Raw genomic sequence first — 17,641 nt, forward strand, 5'->3', positions numbered from 1 at the left:
GATAGTTTTTTATAAAATCAAAAAAAACACAAAGATTTTTTTTGTAAAAATTGCGTAAAACGTCACGCATAGCTACGTTTATCGTAACTTAAACGTGTTTTATAAAAATATACTACACCTCTCTAGTTCTTTTATTTTCTAGTGTAATAACTATTTATCATTTATTTATTTTTTTGACAAACTTTTTATAAATCTTAGTAGTGTTTACACATATAGCTCATCAAATTGTTAAAAAAGTTTAATATATTTATATAAAAGATAAGAGCATTTTTAATTTATTTTTGATTAATATGATAAAAATAATTAAAAAAAATGATTTACAAACTATTTATTTGTATGTTTAAAAATTTATTAATTTAATAAATTTACCCTATGCTTCTATTAATAAATATTATTGCTTGTTCTTATAATAATTACAATTATGAAAAGAAATTAACTACGACTAAGCAGGTCTCTAATAATTCAAGTTATTGTGTAGATCAAAGATTTAATGAACTAGAACAAAATAGTCATAATTTTACAAATGTAAATAAATCGTCCGTTTTTTTAGGAGAACCAGATTGTACATTTTTTAATGATCTTTCCAAAACGTGTAATCAACAAAAACAGTGTACAACCGAACCATTAAATACTAGTGGTGCACAGTCACTAAATTTTAATACAGCTGAAAGCCATTCCGATGACACATATTTAATTAACCAACATAAAAAACTCGTACAGTACAACGGCCTTCTAAGTTATTTAATTGCTAAATGGTTTAAACTTGATTCTAAGTTTAATTATAAAAACTATAGACTTCAAATGTTAAGAGGTAATTTTTCCAAATCGTATGATGAATATGTATTACTTACAAATAAATGGGAATATTGTTGGAAACAAATAGCATTTGATTATGGAACTAGATTTAACACTTTAGTTAAAACTCTAAAGATGGCACAAAATATTACGGATATTATAACAGGATATATAAGGTTTTTACAATTATTATCTAAAAACTGTATGAGTTTAGCATCAACTAATTTCAGGGAGGATATTTATTATAAAGAAAAAATTATTACACTCCTGTATAATAGAGAGAAAATTAAAATATTGCACGACAGATTTAACTTAAAAAATATAATAGATACTATAAGTTATCTCTTAAATATAAAAGCAGTTAATTCTGGACAGAAAACTTTGGTTTTAGATATTTTACGATCAATTTGGTTAAGTATTTCTAAGGCGGAAGAAGTTTATAAAGAAATTATTGTTTTTAACTGTTTTCAAGTAAAGTTAAATCAAAAATAAATAATTATTAATTTAACAAAAAAATAAAAGTTTTTTAAAAATTTAATAATCTCTCAATTTCTTCTTTCATGTACATATCACTACACTCCATATTTTTTATAATCTCCTTTATTTCATCATCGAGATCTTCTTTACTTAAAATACTTAGTACTTTAATTCTCACATTTATTACTTTGTCATTAAGTAAATTTTTAATAAATTTAGTACCATGTTTTTTATCAAATTCTTTAAAAGCCTCCACTAATGTAATCCTTACTAAATAAGACGACTGTAATAAACACTCTAACCTTTCTTGGAGTTCTATACTCCATTCCGCTTTATTTATTAAATCTTTTAATACACCTCCTGCCCTATTTCTTACTTCATAGACAGGATCTGTTAAATATTTGAATAGAATATCTAATAAACATCTTTGAACCAACACATCGTTGAAATTTAGAATATGGGATATTGTTTCTAATATTTCTATTTTAACTCTCCATGTATTGTTTTTTGGTAGACTATTAATTATTGGTAGACTTATCCTCTCATAAATATCTTCACGATGAATACAAAGAAGCTCTTTCCTCACTATCCATGACGGGTCATTTACTATATTATCTAGTAAATCATCATACATATTTCCTATTTTCCTAACCATTAAACTTCTAACATTCTCACTGGTGTCAGTTAAAAAAATTTCAGCATATTTTTTAAAATCAGTAAGACAATCTATTTCTTTGACAAGAGCTATTCTAACAGATTCTTCTGGATCTTTACATAAAGTATTATATAAATAGTATCTATCTTCTAAACTGAAGTAAGATACTTTTTTTACCAGACTAAGTCTTTTTCTCCATGACTTAGACAGGCTTATCTCTGACATAAGAAATGTCTTCTGTTTAATAAAAATTAAAACATCAGGAACAAGACACTGAATATAATCATATTGATGATTATTTAACGCTAAGGCAATATCCAATAACTCATTATCAGAAAATGGGAGGGCTTCATAGAACTGTAGTGATAAACAGGCCTCTTTTACAACTACACCTATGTTATCATTAAAAGCTTTTTTAAGATACATTTTTGTATCGGGGATTTCAATAATTATTTGTGGTACTGCGCATCGCTGATTATAAAACTTACTTGATTGTAATTCATTTATAGTATCTTGTACAAGATGTGGGTGATGAATCAATATATTCTGTATAACTTCTATTGTACTGCTTCTGTTTTCTATTAACAAAAGTGTACAAATAGGAAGTATTTCTGGGGATATAGGTGCATTTGACTTTAGATATGAAATAAGTTTATAAGTGATTTCTTTTTCTTTACCTATTATTGACTGTAATTTAAGAATATCAGGTACTTGAAAGTTTGTAAAATCAATATTTTCCATGGGGTATTAAACTAATAGGAAAAAAATATTTAAAAATATTTAAATGTAACACAAAAGCATGATAGGTCACTTAACATTCTAAAAATGTTGATAAATATTTTACCTTTTTGAACATAAGTAAAAACAATAGAATGTAAGTTTTTAGATAAAACAATTTTCTAAAATACAATAAACTATCAATTCTAAAAAACAGATTACTATTTCTGTTTACTGCAAATTTTGAAAGTCAAGTATTACGTCTGGTTGTATAATGCATATAATCATATTACTAATAACATAGTATATATACTTTTAAACAAATTATTCTATATTTTTTATATATCCCTACATATGCAATTTACCACGACTAAATATTTTACTGATCAGAAAATATTCACCATTCATATTAATAAGAATGTGTATATAGGAGGAACATCTACATGTCTGCTAGATGTAACAGTTAATAAAATTTTATATAAACATAATAAATCTGTAACACATATATCTAGTAGTAGAAAATATTTAACAAGTAGTAGTTATGATTGTACTGCCTCTATATTTCTTCTAAACGCCAAAGAACTAGAGGATGTCATAGAAGGCCCAGATACAGAGATAAAATGTATTAGTATTGATCCTCTAAATAAATGGATAGCTTTAGCTACAAGAGGTAAATCTGTTTGGGTGTGTCGAATTGGTGAAAATATAGAAATAAATAATATACTAGAAGATCACACTGAAGATGTAAAAGGATGTCTTTTCCATGAAGATATGCTTTTTTCATTCGGATATGATAATTCTATTAAATGTTACAAATATTTTAAAATGGATGAAAGTTGGGAGATGGTCCAAAGTATTAGTGAGAATGATACTGTTTGGAATCTGGCATTTATTGATGAAAAAATGTTTTCTTGTAATGGACAAGGGGAAGTATCTCTATACATTCTTGATAAAGGATGGACAATTGTCAGAAAAAAGAAATTGAGTAATTTACCTATATTTGCTTTATGCGCATATAAAAATATGATTATTTGTGGAATAGGTTTTGGAAATTTAATTTTTATGAATACAGATCTAGAGGTGGTTTATGTTATTAATAAACTACATGACAATTTCATAAACTGTATCTATTGGTCTGAAGAAGATGATATGATAGGCACTTGCAGTGATGATATGACATATTGTCTAATAAGTGAAAAAAAATATTTATAATTTTATGCAGATAATTATTTTATTTATTATTGGTTGTTTGTTTGTTTAACAACAAACTACACACAATAAGACAAATTTATAAATCTTTTTACTTTTCCTAATTTTTTTATAAATATAAAATTTTTTTTACCCCCAATGAGAAAAACAAATAGCTTAGCAATAAGTAATTTGGGCGATTCAATATCTGTTTTACAGATTGCTAACGCATTCTCAAAATATGAACATAAAATGTAAGTGAAGAAAATTAATTCCTTGGTTCGTGAATCTGAACCTGTGATGATAAAAATGTCAGATACTAACCTCAGTTCTAATATAAACATTAAAGATGTTAAAAGGAGAGATGGTACTAATAAGATTGTTGGTACTATTGAGTTTAAGGATACTGATTGTGTAGAGGAAGCTTGTGGTGAAGGAAAAGTGAATATTGAAGGACAGTCTTACAATCTTTATTTTGCTAAAAGTCAGTCTAACAAGGAAAAAGTAATAATTAGTGATAAGAAAGTTTATATTAAAGGACTACCAAAAGACATAGAAGAGTCAGAACTGGCTGATATGCTTGGTAAATGCAAGATTTCTACTACATCAAGCGGGTCTCATATTGTATTTGCAGAGTTTGATACACCTGAGGAGCAGAAAACTGCTTTGGATAAACTTGAGAAAATGGAGTTTAATGGACGAAGGGTAAAAGCTCGAAAGGCATTAGAGAAGGTTTATACTCTAAAGCCTAAAGGTAGAAAAGATAAATCTGGTACCTATTAAATTAGTGATTTTATATTTTTTTAAATTTTATTTATAAGTTATTTTTTATTTATGGACTTTTATATAATTGAAATCTTTCGTAAATTTTAATAATTAATTAATTTGAATTATTTGTTTAAATAATGTTTTTAAAGTTTTCATCTTGGGTTGCTTTTTTAATATAACTAATGATATAAATAATTAATAAAATATTTTTTTCAAGTTAACATATTATTATGTATAGATTGTTTTATATTTCAATATAAGTTAAAGTAAAAAAAACTATTTAATGGTGTATGCTTAAATATTGCTTTCAAACTTGTTTAATTTTTCAAAATTAATTAATTTCGCTAGAAAAATTATTTTTTCAAAAATAAAATAAATTAAATATTAACAATTTGTTGAAATATCACAAACGTTTAACAATATATTAATTTTCATAATCAGGTTTTGTTTACAAAAATAATTTTTTAATATAAATAAAAAAATTTAAATTACACCCCTATGAATGAAAACATAAATGTTTTGTCAAACTGTGGTTCAAGGATTTTTGAATTATTAAGCAATGAGAAAAAGGATGAAAGCTTTGTGAGTGCCCCATATGCTATCACTATAATTCTTAGCATGTTAGCCAATGGATTAAAAAATAATAGTAGAAAACAGATTGAGACTTTTTTACAGTGCGAATCCTCTCTAACTAAATTTAATGATACGGTTAAAAATATTATTACAGTATTACAAGAGTCAAAAGATGAGAATAAGCCTAAAGAAAAAGAATTTGTTGTTAAAAATTTTGTTTTCTATAGAGATAATATCAGGTTGCAAAAGAAATTTGAAGAGACAATGATTAATAACTATTTCTCTACTATTGATAGTTTTGCTTTTTCTAATTTAAATGCTTCAGTATACAAGATAAATGATTGTATTAGGAAATCCACTTTTGATATGGTACCAAGTTATTTGGATAGTATACCACCGGATACTACTGCAATGATAATAAATACAGTATATTTTAAAAGCTTCTGGGCAGCACCATTTACCGACCCGGCGCTATTTGAAGATTTTATTAATAATGACGAAGTTAGTTCAGTGAACATGATGACGCAAAACAATACGTTCCCGATCGTTAATAATGAACTATATCAAGCCGTACAAATGGCTTATGAAAATTCTGATTTTTCTTTAGTAGCAATTGTGCCTCAAAAAGATAAATCACTGAGTGAAATTAATAAGAAAATAAATGAACAAGGAATAGCAAAAATAATTAATGACATGGAAAATCGTTATATAAATTTGAAATTTCCTAAATTTAGGACTAAATCCAATTTCGATCTCAATGATAATCTAAGAAAACTAGGACTTAATGAAGTATTTGACAATCCTGATTTCTCAAATATGTTTACTGTAACGAATAAAGACTATCCTTTGATTAAACAACTCGCAATTATTGACATTAATGAAAATGGTACTGTAGCTACAGCAGTAACATCTGCTTTTATATGTTTTCGATCACTACCAATACCACCTGAAGTTGAGATCCACTTTAATAGACCTTTTCTATATTTTCTAGTAAAAAAAATTGAAATTAGCGATAAAGTATCCTCTTACATGACAATATTTATGGGACAGTTTACTGGAGAAAAACAATAAAAGGTTTTTTATGATTTATAAGTTAAAGGCTAGTTATTTATATTTCTAGCACATGTATATACATCTTTTTATAATTCTCTTTTTGTTTTACCTTATCTATAATTTATTATAAGTTTTTAAATTTAAAGTAAACTTTTATGGAAAATTAAAATAATTTATAGATGTATTTTAAACTATAAAGAATATCAAAAGTTAGTACAAACAAATTATTAAAGTAGTTCTTTTGTTAAATAAAAACTTTATATGTCATAAAGGGCTAAGTATATTTTTATTAAAGTCAAAATAATGAAAAATAAAGCCCCCAGAAATTTTTAAAACTTTTTCTTAATTTATTTTTAAAAATTCTGCATTAATTAAAAGCAGAAAGAAATTAATTTTACAAAAAAATATTTTGTGTAAATAATGTTTTCTCTTGATTATGCCGTATTTTTTTGTATTTAATTAATTAAAAACACATTATTAAAATTACAAAAAACACCGCTTACTGATAAAACAACAACTAATAATTTTATCTATTTGTAATAATATATTTAGATAAAGTTTCAATTGCAAATAGTGTTACAAAATATTTTATTCTTAACTGATACCCCTTTATCAATGAAAATCTGCAATCAGAATTTTTAAATAATTAAATTAAAAAAATGTTTAATTTTTTATTTTTTAAGTATTACAATAAAAAATGCTAATTGATTTGTATAAATTATTTAAGTAAGTATAGATTTTCTCTAAAAATTTCCTTTTTTAGCAAAAATTAAATAAAAAGCACAACGTTTACTTTAAAATTTACAACGTTTTATAAATCATTACATTTTTGTTAATTTATCCATAATAATTTGTGGTTTAAAACTTTATTAAATTTAATACCCCATGTTGCAAGTAATAGTTGACAGAATTTTACTTGAATTAAGCTTTTTATTTAAAATGAAGTATATGTTAGTGCAGAATAATCGGGAAGACAAAATACAATTGAAAAATAAAGAAATCTATTATCTATTTAGTGAGGGTCTATATGTTGTAAAATATCATATAAATAAAATTTGGGAGCAGGTTATTTTAGCAAGCGATATAGTAACAAACTTATCTGAAGAGGATATTATTACGGCGCTGTATGTACATTTATCTTTAATAGATGGCAGTATGACACGGGAAGAAGCATACGATAAACTAGTTTATTTATTTAATAAAATTTTGGAAATATTTAACAACTGGTTAAGATTATTTAGATCTAGAAATAACGAAAATAGGTTGACGAGCGTGTCACCTGTAGATGATAAAAAGTTGTTATTGAATTCGATCTCTAAAAATTCGATGCTTATTGAAAATATGAAAAAACAACTAAAATTGGCTTATTAAAGCAGTAAATATTTTTGTGAAAGTATTTTTTTATGAATAGGCACTACAAATGCGTAACTTTCACTTATTTTTTTTTATTAAATACATTGTTCTTAAGAAGAGCTTAAATGGCTCTTTAAGAGATCTACATTTTATTAAAAAAAATTTAATACTTTTAATTTTCTAATGGCACCTTTCTTTTTGTTAAAGTTTCATCACTTAAAGTACACTATAAAGTACAGCTTTTTAATAAAAGTCGATAATTTAATACATGACAGTACTTGCATTCTTCTACTTTTTTTATCGCAAATAAAGCTTAAAAATTATTACTTCAATTTAAAATACGTTTCAAAGTCAGTAACAAACAGCGTTTAGCTCTAAAATCTTATCTTAAGTATTTAAAACTGTTATAGAACAATAGCATAGATTTTTAGAAGTAAAACATTTAAAAGTCCACTAAATATAAAACAGTAAATACTAACTTAAAATTTTATTATTCTTTAGCGTCTAATACCACGATTTTATCGGGTAATAAAGTACTTGGTCCTAAAATACCTTCTGGATCATGAGGTAACATAATTGATACTTGTATTCCTATTACTCCCTGCTTGGTATTAACAGTTGTAATATGCTTCTTAACATAATCTCTAGAAGGCTGTCCACTCTTTATTACTACTCCTTCTAAAAATTTCTTGGTACAAGCTCTTAAACCTTTAAGCTTCCCTGAAATAGTTACTAAACATCCTGTAGCACCTGCAAATTTAGTATTCTTCAATACCAAGTTGGCCGCTCTTTTATGAGGAATATTAGCAAGCATTTTTTCTCTAATAAGATTGGCTTGGTAAACAGGACATAATCCTTTTTCTACTACTTTATCGATAATTACTACTACATTAGAGTCTGGTAAACTTAGTCTACTGGCTACTAGATGTTGAATCTGAACAATCTTCCACTTTTTGTCTCCTATTAATTCTTGCGGTTTAACTACCTTCAATATGACCTTAACTGGACTTTCTTCAAGTCTTAATTCTAATGAACTAAATCCTTCGTTAATAAGACACTTCTCGAACAGCTCTTTAAGTTCTGCAAAAATCATTCCATCAGCTATAAACTTTTTTAGAATATTATCGTTGCCCATTGGGGGGTAAAATTTGAAAAAATATTTGCAAGATTTACCCGTCAAAAAAACAAAAGGCCCTTTGTACTTATATGGATGAGTTTAAAAAGATTGAAGAACAAAGAAAAAGAATAGTAAAGCAGATGACTAAGGAAAATATTACAAGAAGAGAAGAAAAATTTAAAGAATTAGAACGAAAAAAATTTATAATAAACAATACTGCATTACAGTCACAAGTCACAGAAAATAATGATATAAATACTAATATTATCAATCCATGTCAGCATCTAATAAAAAACGAACAAGCTAAATATTCAGTTTTATCGTACGAACCTACTGTTGCAGAAGATTCTAGTTTTGATAAAAATGTTTTTGAATTTAATGTCAATTTTGAAGATTACTATATAAAAAACTATCTGTTTTTGTCGCATTATTTTGTTATTGAAAAACAGATTCAAAATGAAAAAGATTTGACACCTAGATCTGAACTTCTTAAAATAAAAATAGAAGTCAACAAAAGGTTAAATCAACTTAATAATGATTATGATAAAATTTATACACTTTATAGATTTCTTAACAAATATTCGCATTCTAAAGTATTTTTAGAAACTTTCGTTCTAAAAATTTTAGAACAATCTATAATACAAGTGTCTAGATATTATGAATCATATAGACAGTACAGTTTGTGTTTTAAATTTTTGTATAATGATGATTTATTTACTTTTTATAAAATTAAACTGTTTAGCAAAAAAGCGAGCGAGGAGGGATTAAAGGGATTATATGCTGTATTTTTTGGCGTTATAAAGGAATGTGACTTGTCTGAAGAGGCGTGGGCATTTTCTGCTGGTTTTTTAAATGTTCAAAATTCAGAATTTGTTATTTTAGAAATTTACTTAGATATTCTAGGAGAATATGTTATAGATAAATTTAACAGAAGGGCGTATAAACTATTTCGCTACATTAAAAATTATACACTACCAACGATCAAAAATCTAGCGCACAAATACAAAATAGAAAAACTTATAGACAGATTGTTAAATTTATCTTAATTTATTTGTGTATAAAACTTATTTGATTATATTTAAATTATAAAACTTTTTTATCTGTTTTAAGACAAAAAAATTATTGTATATACATTAATCTTTGTGTGTTTCGATGTAAAACAAAATTGGCATTAAAATACTTAAATTAAATATATAAGTTTTTTCTTTTAAAATATACAACAAGTTTAATGGTTTTTTTTTCAATAATTTTAAATTTTTAATAGTCACGCTTACAGATTATGTTCACACAGTATAATAGACACCATTGTTTCTAACAACTTTTGAATTCTTTCAGCTACAGTTCACTTATTGCAGCGTCTCGTACAAAAATTATTTAAAAATAAAAATTTAATAAAAATCTTTAAGTAAATCATTATCCTTCAATGATTCTCCACAATTATAACAAACTATCAGTAATTTTGGAAAAATAGTCATCCAATAATCAATAAATCCGTTTGGAAAACTTTTATAAATTTCTTGAACTACTTCTGGAATTTGATTATAATGTCTTCCTTTATTTCTAATAACCCTAATTAAATCTCGAGCATTATTGTAATTATAATATCTAAAAACTTCCAATTCATCTTTAACAATATCATCAAGATAATTGTCCCATGGCATTTCAAAAATTCTATTTTTATTCCGCTCGAGTCTACGAATCTGAGATGAAGATCCTTCAACCAAATCCGAAAAATTTGCTAGAAAATTAAAAATCCTTTCTTGTGACCAAAAATATGGATGCTTAGCTAATTTAGCCATTGTAGTTTTATTTTTTATTGTGTGATAAATTAAATCATGCTCAAGAGAATTTACTGTACGTATTTTATATCTACGAATTTTCATATTTTGTTCTAATTCTTCTAATTGTTCTCTAGTATAATTTTTAAGTGTAACGGTTTTATTATCGACAGAAAATTCTTTTTTATAATCATCATTCGTTCTGTAAACAAATTTATAAGTTTCATTATCATCAACTAATGTTTCATACGGATGATATCCTGTTATAAAATAATGTAAAATAACACCTACAGATTGCAAATCTTGCGAAAATTCATCAGAATCGGTAGTACAAACATACCATCCTGTGTTATCACTCTGTGAACCAATGTTAAATAAGACAATGCGACCGTTTTTTCTTCTAATGTTATTTGGTGTAAAGTTTTTATAAACCAAATTTTGCTCATGTAAGTACGCAATTACCTGTGTAAACTGTAACAAATCTCCTTTTGTCATATGTTTTACCCGATCAGAATACTCGAAAACCATGTACGGCCTGTAAAGTCCTTTATCATAATATAAATTTTTTTTAATTGAAGAATGATCAAGTCTGCCTAGAAGACCAATTTCATCATAAAAAGAATTATTCTTGTGTTTGTACTTTTTAATAATTGCTGGCGCATTGTTGTAAGTTCCATAATAGATTGTGTAAAATTCGGTTTCGTAATCTATATTCATTAACTTTATTTTTTTCTGTTTATTATACCAAAGTAATAGTACTGGTAAAGCAAGTAAAATCAAATATTTAAAATTGTATACTTTTAAAAATACAACTTTAGGTGTATAAAGTTGTAAATTGTTATTAGTATAAATTTTATTCATATAAGTTACACCATTATAATCGATGGTATCATAAACTGCAACTATATTCTCGTTAAACGTATAAATTTTATCATATAATCTTATAGTATTGCCTTTAATAGACAAACATTTACTTAATGAAAATGGAAAATAAACGTAAGAAAATGTTTCAATTCTTGTATATAGTGTACGACTATCTATAATTTTTAAATCTAAAAAAACAAGAAAAATTACTACATTGTGTTTTTTAATAGTTTCAGATCTTCTTTGCGTTTGAAATATAACGTGCTTATAAATTTTTGTCTCTTTTTCCAAACTGTCAATGTTAAATGAATAGTCTTCAAATACTATTAAACCGTCTGGTGATACAAGTATATTGTCTATTAGCAGTTTATTACTTGGCTGAATAGTATCGTTATCTGTTTCTTTACCACTAGTAAGTGCTGGTACATTCCGTTTAAGTTTGAAAAGTTCGATAGTTTCAACACTATTATCTGTAACGAAATGAAGAAAAAAATCTTCGGTTTGCACGATGTACAAAGCATTGCAAAAGATAAATAGTAGAACAGGAAACATACTTTAAGGGTAGATAAATTTAGAAATATTTATTGAATGCGATAAATAAGAATCATAAAATTTTTAATAAATTTTAACTAATTAAAGAATTTTCTAAAATGTCTTTAATATTGTTCGTTACCGATAATAGACCATACTTTTTTTCAAAATAAAGCTCAACACACTGTATATCTCTTTCCAAATATCTAACAGCATCTTTATGTGTGGTCTTTAAACTTTGTGGAAAATCAAGTACTTTTATACAATCATCTTTAACCATAACGTTAAACTCGTTAAAATCTCCATGTACATACCCTAAATTCCATAATTCTGCAATAAAGCCAATCATTTTTTTGTAGATAATTTCTGGATGCTCTAATTTCGTCATATAAAGTGGTTGATAATCAAGCAACTCCAAAACAATAATGTGGCGGTCAAAATCAAAAAATTTAGGAATATCGAGTTCTTGAAAGATTTCATAATATTGTACTTCTCTTTGACAAGATATTTTATTAATTTTGTACCAATCAATCTTTCCTTTTTGATAATCTCTTTTATTTTTTATTGATTTAAAGCTTGTCCTACCAAGCCTGTGTATTTTTAACACAACTTTTTGATTGTTATATATACCTTCCCATATGTCTGATTCCTTCCCAATTCCTATACGACAAGACAATTTAGACAATCCTTTTTGTCTAAGGGTATTCAAAGCGATGCAATCCATTCCACTTATCGTAAGCTTATAATTTGGTTTGTCATATTTTAAAAATTTCAGTTTTATTAAATCTTGTAAGTACATATTAACGTTTTGTACTTTTGACTTGTTTTTTATTGTATCCATGTCGGACTGTCTATTATGTGTATTGTGATCTTCAACAATTTCTAAAATCCTTAAGTGCTGTTTAGAAATTGTCCACACGCCATCAGTAGATAAAATCATATCAAGTGGGTCTAAAAAATATTTTTTTTCTACCCTTAAAATGGAAGCCAATTTACAACAGCAATTTTATGGTAAAGTTATAAAAAAAGCAGAAAGAGCAGGGTCAGCAGGCGCATTAACTTTAGTTAGAATAGAGTTGGCTGCTAATGGAAGAAAAATTAATAGATTTATTAAGGGACCGATCGAAGAAGGAGATACAGTTGCTTTATTAGAATGCGAAAGAGAACATCGCAAATTAAGATGAATAAATTTTATTATTTATTTCTTTTTTTGTTTCAATTAATTGTTTAAGATACTTTTTATATTCATTATGTTCTTCATTTACAGAAGTATCAGTTATTCGTTTCACTTCAACTTTATTGCCATCTTCATCAAAAATATATTTTTTATTCTGCGGAACATCTTGAAAAGTTAATAATTTTTTTTTAATTCTCATAATTTCTTCATCAACAAAAATCTTTTTTTTTGTAAGTTCGTCTTGTGTGTCATATTCAACAGTAGATAATTTGCCATTTATTGTAGTCAAAGAATTATACTTGAAAAAATATTCTTTACCAGTAACATTCTCTATTTCATTTTTTGCATCATTAATTATCTTTTTATTTTCTTTAATTTTTTTTAATCTAGAAATTAATTCACTCCTCTTCTCTAACCTGCCGTACTTAGCTCTGTGCTTAACTTGTTTTCTTTCGTAATAATTCCTTTTAAATGCCATTTTAAGGGCGAAACAAAAATTATATTGTTACACCGTTTTAAATTACTGGTATTTTTTAAAACAGCAAGTTTCACACTTTAATATTAGTATTCAAGGAGCCTGTATGTATGAACATATTGTTATATTTGATGTTAAGAAGTTGTAAAGATTTTTGTTCACCGGGATCGTCAATGTGTATAAATAACATGCTGAGCGTATGCGACGAAAATGGACATGTAGTGACAACTGATTGTCCAGATGATACGGAATGCAATCTTAACAATAAAAAAATGTCTTGTATGCCGAATACAAAAGAAAACTCAAAAAAATCTAAAAGTACTAATGGAGATTTGATGGAACAGTTAAAAAAATTATCTCGCGATAAAGAATTTGTAAAAAACTTGAAAAAGCAATTGAAAAAAGTAGATGAAGAAGAAAACGACGATGATGATACGGAAAGCAATAATGAAGAATCGGAATCGACTAAAGATGTTTCTGAGGAAGAGGAAGAAGACATAGAAGAGCCTTCAAGTGGTAGCCATAAAAAATCATCTAGAGAAAAAAAAGGCTCTAATTTAAAAGAGAAAAAACATAGTAAAAATAATGAAAATACTAGGAATAAGCAAAAAAAAAAAATGAGAAATATTAAAGTACTACATGAAAAAAATGGTGACAATGGAAAGAAAGGTAAAAAACAAGAAAATGCAAAGACCACGACTGTCACATATCATAAAGTGATTGAAAATCATTCTGCTCCCTCTACAGTTACAGTTTTCAAAACTATTACTCAAAAGGATAATATTAGCAACGTGGACGTACAATTAGTGCAAGCATCAGATAGATTTATTCAGCCTAGTGTACAACCAGAAGGATCAAAAAAAGGTTTAGGTTATCAGCCTTTTGTACAACCTTCTTCTGTTGGTGGGCATTTGGGAAACGGATATAATGCACCATCCCACGAAGCAACACAAACGAATGCAGGTGCCGCTCCACCTGTACATACATCAAAAGGTGAAGGTGGTGGTGCTACTAAAACAGAACATGGCGCTGGTGCGCCTATAAAAGCTTCAAATCTAAATGGAGGACATCAAAAAACAAAATTACAACAATCCTCTACTGGACTAACAATGAAAGGTAACGATGTAGCAGGAAAACCATCACAGGGTGAAGGAAACGGCGCAGCAGGAAAACCAACACAAGGTGGAGGAAGTGGCGCAGCAGGAAAACCAACACAAGGTGGAGGAAATGGTGCAGCAGGAAAACCAGCGCAGGGAGGAGGAAATGGCGCAGCAGGAAAATCATCACAGGGTGAAGGAAATGGCGCAGCAGGAAAACCAGCACAAGGCGGAGGAAATGGTGCAGCAGGAAAACCATCACAGGGTGAAGGAAACGGCGCAGCAGGAAAACCAGCACAAGACGGAGGAAATGGTGCAGCAGGAAAACCAGCACAAGGCGGAGGAAATGGTGCAGCAGGAAAACCAGCACAGGGTGGGGGAAATGGTGCAGCAGAAAAACCAGCACAGGGTGAGGGAAATGGTGCAGCAGAAAAACCAACACAAGCCGGGGAAAATGGCGCTGGAGGAAAACCAGCACAAGGTGGAGAGAATAAACCGTCTGGGGGTGACAAGCCTTCTGGTGAACAGGGAACTAAACCTGGTACAATTGGCGGAGGCACTGGCGAAGTTAATGTTACATCTGAACAAGTTTTTGAAGCCATGTCTAAACAAAATTTTAACCCCAAACAGGAATATGTCGATGCTGTTGTAAACGTTACAAATGAAGGATTTGATGATCTTAATATGGCAGCCATGTTTTTAGCCCAGTTAGCACATGAGTCCGGAGGTTTTGAGCACATAGAAGAAATTGATTGTAAAGGATCAACAAAATGTGCTGATCAATATGGTGGCTCTGAAGGAGCACCAGGTAAATCATATCATGGAAGAGGATTTATACAACTGTCATGGCCTGCTAATTACAAGGCAGCAGGTGAAGCATTAGGAATGGGAGATGAACTTTTTAATAATCCTGATTTGGTTTGCGAGGATCCTGAGCTTGGTGCAAAAGTTAGTTTATGGTTTTGGAAAGAAAACGTAGAAAATGCGCCCGGTGTTAGTGAGAATCATTTTGGCGCAACTACGAAAGCAATTAATGGTGCTTTGGAATGCACAGGATCTAATGTTGATAAAAGTAAAAAAAGATATGAAATTTATAAAGCTGTTGCAGAGGTTTTAGGAGTTAGTAATTTAGCAGATGAATCTGGATGTTATTAATTAAATTAATTTATTGTAAAATATATTCTTTTTTAATAAGTCTAATTTTAGATGCTTTCCAGCCTTTTAAAGATATAAAACTATCATCCGTGTTACAATTTAATAATTTAAGGGTATTAGAGACATCATCTGGTGTCATATTCAACCTTTGAGAGATATCATTGATTGAATATTCTTTACCATTGTTTCGTTCTAAAAAATTATAAACTTTCGCCTTCCAATATTTATTGTATAAAACTTCACCTTCAGAACTTAGAGGTCTTTCACACGTACCTTTTTTTAAAAAATAGCTTAAATCTACCAGCAATGTCCCGTAGCCTTTTTTTTGGCAATCAGGAAGTATAACTATACATGATAGATTGTTTTCTTTATTTAATACTTCTTCGCTAAAAAAGCCTATAAAGTTATCTTCGTCGTATAAAACATAGAAATTATAATTATCGATGTCCCAAAATAATGTTTTGTGAGAAATAAAACACTTTCCTAAAATACATAAATTTTGACAATAAGAAATATTAGAATAACCAAATATTTTATAAATGTGTAAATTATTTTCTTTGTAGATAAGAAACCTTCCAGGAACTTCTTTATCACATTTAAGTTTATGACGTTCATAACTTATGTTTTCAGAGTAAGAAAATAAACAGTCATTACAAAAATAAATTGAATCAGTTTTTTTTAAATTATATTGTGACGTTTTTAAGCTAAATTTCCGTGTACCTATTGTACAAACAGAAATCTTTGTATCTGAATTAACGTTGTACTCACAACCAATATGCCGTCTCTTAGTATTATTTTCTGTAATATTAGCAAAAAAATTTTCAATTTCTGAACATGAATGCAAAAACAAATCGTCTTTTGTAGTAACAATTTCGGGATTTGGTATATTTGTGTTATTTATAATCGTATCTTTTAAATTTTCTTCTTTTTTTCTAATATTTTCTTCTTTTTTATTTTCCATATCTTTTTTTACCGTTTAGGAATGGAAGAATATTTAGAAAGAAAAAAAGATTTACTAGATGAAATAAAAAAAATTGCAATACCTAATAGTACAATAAATGAACTTATTTCTATACATAAAGAAATTTTAACAAAGAAAGAATCAGTTTTAAATGTTAAAACATATAAGAATTATTTGAGATTAATAGAAAATTCAGAAAGTACTACAGATGATTGTGAGGTAAAGCATATTGAATCTGAACTTATTTGTCCTTTTCAACAAATAAAAATTGCTACACCTTTTAGAAATCACTGCAATCACGTTTATGAACGTGAGGGACTGGAAAAATATGTTAATGGTAGAAATATAAAGTGTCCTGTTCTTGGTTGTCATGCTATAGTAAAACTTAAATAAATTGAATTGTGGTGTTAAACGTTTATAAAATACTATATTTTATAGAAATCATCATGTATTTTACTTTTATTAATTAAAGCTTACATTTTCTTTAATGAAATTATATAAAATGTTCTGTTCTTGGTTGTTATGCTATAGTAAAACTTAAATAAATTGAATTGTGGTGTTAAACGTTTATAAAATACTATGTTTTATAGAAATCAGCATATATATTACTTTTATTAATTTAAAGCTTACATTTGTTTTAACGAAATTATATATTGATTTTACACAAAAAGGTGTATTTTGTTTTTTAAACATAAATTTAATTAACAAAAGCTATTTAAATTAAATTATAAACTATATTGTTAGGATAAAACGTGGGTTTATTCAAAAATTATTATTAATAAATCAGACATATTAATACTGCTGATTGACATGACTTCACCTTTATTGTCCTAAAATATTAAAGATAAATGAAAATGAAAGATTACATAACTTGGTTATGAAACATATGATTCATGGTCCCTGTGGG

At 27.4% G+C, this 17,641-nt stretch overlaps 14 protein-coding genes and 1 pseudogene across 14 annotated transcripts; 9 read left to right on the plus strand and 6 right to left on the minus strand.

Moving 5' to 3' along the window:
- Positions 1-372: 372 nt before the first annotated feature.
- Positions 373-1,287, plus strand: AAJ76_4000020758 (hypothetical protein; the record flags this gene model as incomplete). Its single annotated transcript, XM_024475461.1, has 1 exon — positions 373-1,287. The coding sequence occupies one exon, from the start codon at positions 373-375 to the stop codon at positions 1,285-1,287; it is 915 nt and encodes a 304-aa protein (XP_024330632.1).
- A 34-nt stretch (positions 1,288-1,321) lies between these two features.
- Positions 1,322-2,668, minus strand: AAJ76_4000023053 (protein phosphatase; the record flags this gene model as incomplete). The annotated part of the gene is made up of 1 exon (XM_024475462.1): positions 1,322-2,668. The coding sequence occupies one exon, from the start codon at positions 2,666-2,668 to the stop codon at positions 1,322-1,324; it is 1,347 nt and encodes a 448-aa protein (XP_024330633.1).
- Positions 2,669-2,998: 330 nt separating this feature from the next.
- On the plus strand, positions 2,999-3,856 carry AAJ76_4000023384 (wd40 repeat-containing protein; the record flags this gene model as incomplete). The annotated part of the gene is made up of 1 exon (XM_024475463.1): positions 2,999-3,856. The coding sequence occupies one exon, from the start codon at positions 2,999-3,001 to the stop codon at positions 3,854-3,856; it is 858 nt and encodes a 285-aa protein (XP_024330634.1).
- Positions 3,857-3,991: 135 nt separating this feature from the next.
- AAJ76_4000024377 (hypothetical protein) lies at positions 3,992-4,615 on the plus strand (annotated as a pseudogene).
- A 483-nt stretch (positions 4,616-5,098) lies between these two features.
- Positions 5,099-6,244, plus strand: AAJ76_4000025484 (serine protease inhibitor family protein; the record flags this gene model as incomplete). The annotated part of the gene is made up of 1 exon (XM_024475466.1): positions 5,099-6,244. The coding sequence occupies one exon, from the start codon at positions 5,099-5,101 to the stop codon at positions 6,242-6,244; it is 1,146 nt and encodes a 381-aa protein (XP_024330635.1).
- Positions 6,245-7,111: 867 nt separating this feature from the next.
- Positions 7,112-7,597, plus strand: AAJ76_4000027497 (hypothetical protein; the record flags this gene model as incomplete). Its single annotated transcript, XM_024475467.1, has 1 exon — positions 7,112-7,597. The coding sequence occupies one exon, from the start codon at positions 7,112-7,114 to the stop codon at positions 7,595-7,597; it is 486 nt and encodes a 161-aa protein (XP_024330636.1).
- A 472-nt stretch (positions 7,598-8,069) lies between these two features.
- Positions 8,070-8,714, minus strand: AAJ76_4000029099 (40s ribosomal protein s3; the record flags this gene model as incomplete). Its single annotated transcript, XM_024475468.1, has 1 exon — positions 8,070-8,714. One exon carries the CDS (start codon positions 8,712-8,714, stop codon positions 8,070-8,072), a length of 645 nt encoding a protein of 214 aa, XP_024330637.1.
- A 71-nt stretch (positions 8,715-8,785) lies between these two features.
- AAJ76_4000029171 (rio-like serine-threonine protein kinase) lies at positions 8,786-9,742 on the plus strand (the record flags this gene model as incomplete). Its single annotated transcript, XM_024475469.1, has 1 exon — positions 8,786-9,742. The coding sequence occupies one exon, from the start codon at positions 8,786-8,788 to the stop codon at positions 9,740-9,742; it is 957 nt and encodes a 318-aa protein (XP_024330638.1).
- A 342-nt stretch (positions 9,743-10,084) lies between these two features.
- Positions 10,085-11,890, minus strand: AAJ76_4000032275 (serine threonine-protein kinase endoribonuclease ire1; the record flags this gene model as incomplete). Its single annotated transcript, XM_024475470.1, has 1 exon — positions 10,085-11,890. The coding sequence occupies one exon, from the start codon at positions 11,888-11,890 to the stop codon at positions 10,085-10,087; it is 1,806 nt and encodes a 601-aa protein (XP_024330639.1).
- Positions 11,891-11,963: 73 nt separating this feature from the next.
- Positions 11,964-12,809, minus strand: AAJ76_4000033194 (serine threonine-protein kinase rio2; the record flags this gene model as incomplete). The annotated part of the gene is made up of 1 exon (XM_024475471.1): positions 11,964-12,809. One exon carries the CDS (start codon positions 12,807-12,809, stop codon positions 11,964-11,966), a length of 846 nt encoding a protein of 281 aa, XP_024330640.1.
- A 40-nt stretch (positions 12,810-12,849) lies between these two features.
- AAJ76_4000033235 (40s ribosomal protein s28) lies at positions 12,850-13,053 on the plus strand (the record flags this gene model as incomplete). Its single annotated transcript, XM_024475472.1, has 1 exon — positions 12,850-13,053. The coding sequence occupies one exon, from the start codon at positions 12,850-12,852 to the stop codon at positions 13,051-13,053; it is 204 nt and encodes a 67-aa protein (XP_024330641.1).
- AAJ76_4000033909 (hypothetical protein) lies at positions 13,045-13,524 on the minus strand (the record flags this gene model as incomplete). The annotated part of the gene is made up of 1 exon (XM_024475473.1): positions 13,045-13,524. One exon carries the CDS (start codon positions 13,522-13,524, stop codon positions 13,045-13,047), a length of 480 nt encoding a protein of 159 aa, XP_024330642.1.
- Positions 13,525-13,631: 107 nt separating this feature from the next.
- AAJ76_4000034017 (endochitinase) lies at positions 13,632-15,773 on the plus strand (the record flags this gene model as incomplete). The annotated part of the gene is made up of 1 exon (XM_024475474.1): positions 13,632-15,773. The coding sequence occupies one exon, from the start codon at positions 13,632-13,634 to the stop codon at positions 15,771-15,773; it is 2,142 nt and encodes a 713-aa protein (XP_024330643.1).
- A 10-nt stretch (positions 15,774-15,783) lies between these two features.
- On the minus strand, positions 15,784-16,734 carry AAJ76_4000037119 (histone acetyltransferase; the record flags this gene model as incomplete). Its single annotated transcript, XM_024475476.1, has 1 exon — positions 15,784-16,734. The coding sequence occupies one exon, from the start codon at positions 16,732-16,734 to the stop codon at positions 15,784-15,786; it is 951 nt and encodes a 316-aa protein (XP_024330644.1).
- A 21-nt stretch (positions 16,735-16,755) lies between these two features.
- On the plus strand, positions 16,756-17,127 carry AAJ76_4000037141 (hypothetical protein; the record flags this gene model as incomplete). The annotated part of the gene is made up of 1 exon (XM_024475477.1): positions 16,756-17,127. One exon carries the CDS (start codon positions 16,756-16,758, stop codon positions 17,125-17,127), a length of 372 nt encoding a protein of 123 aa, XP_024330645.1.
- Between the last annotated feature and the right edge of the window lie 514 nt (positions 17,128-17,641).

Source organism: Vairimorpha ceranae, assembly GCF_000988165.1.
Source record: "Vairimorpha ceranae strain PA08 1199 chromosome Unknown NODE_40, whole genome shotgun sequence".
Taxonomy (NCBI): domain Eukaryota; kingdom Fungi; phylum Microsporidia; family Nosematidae; genus Vairimorpha; species Vairimorpha ceranae.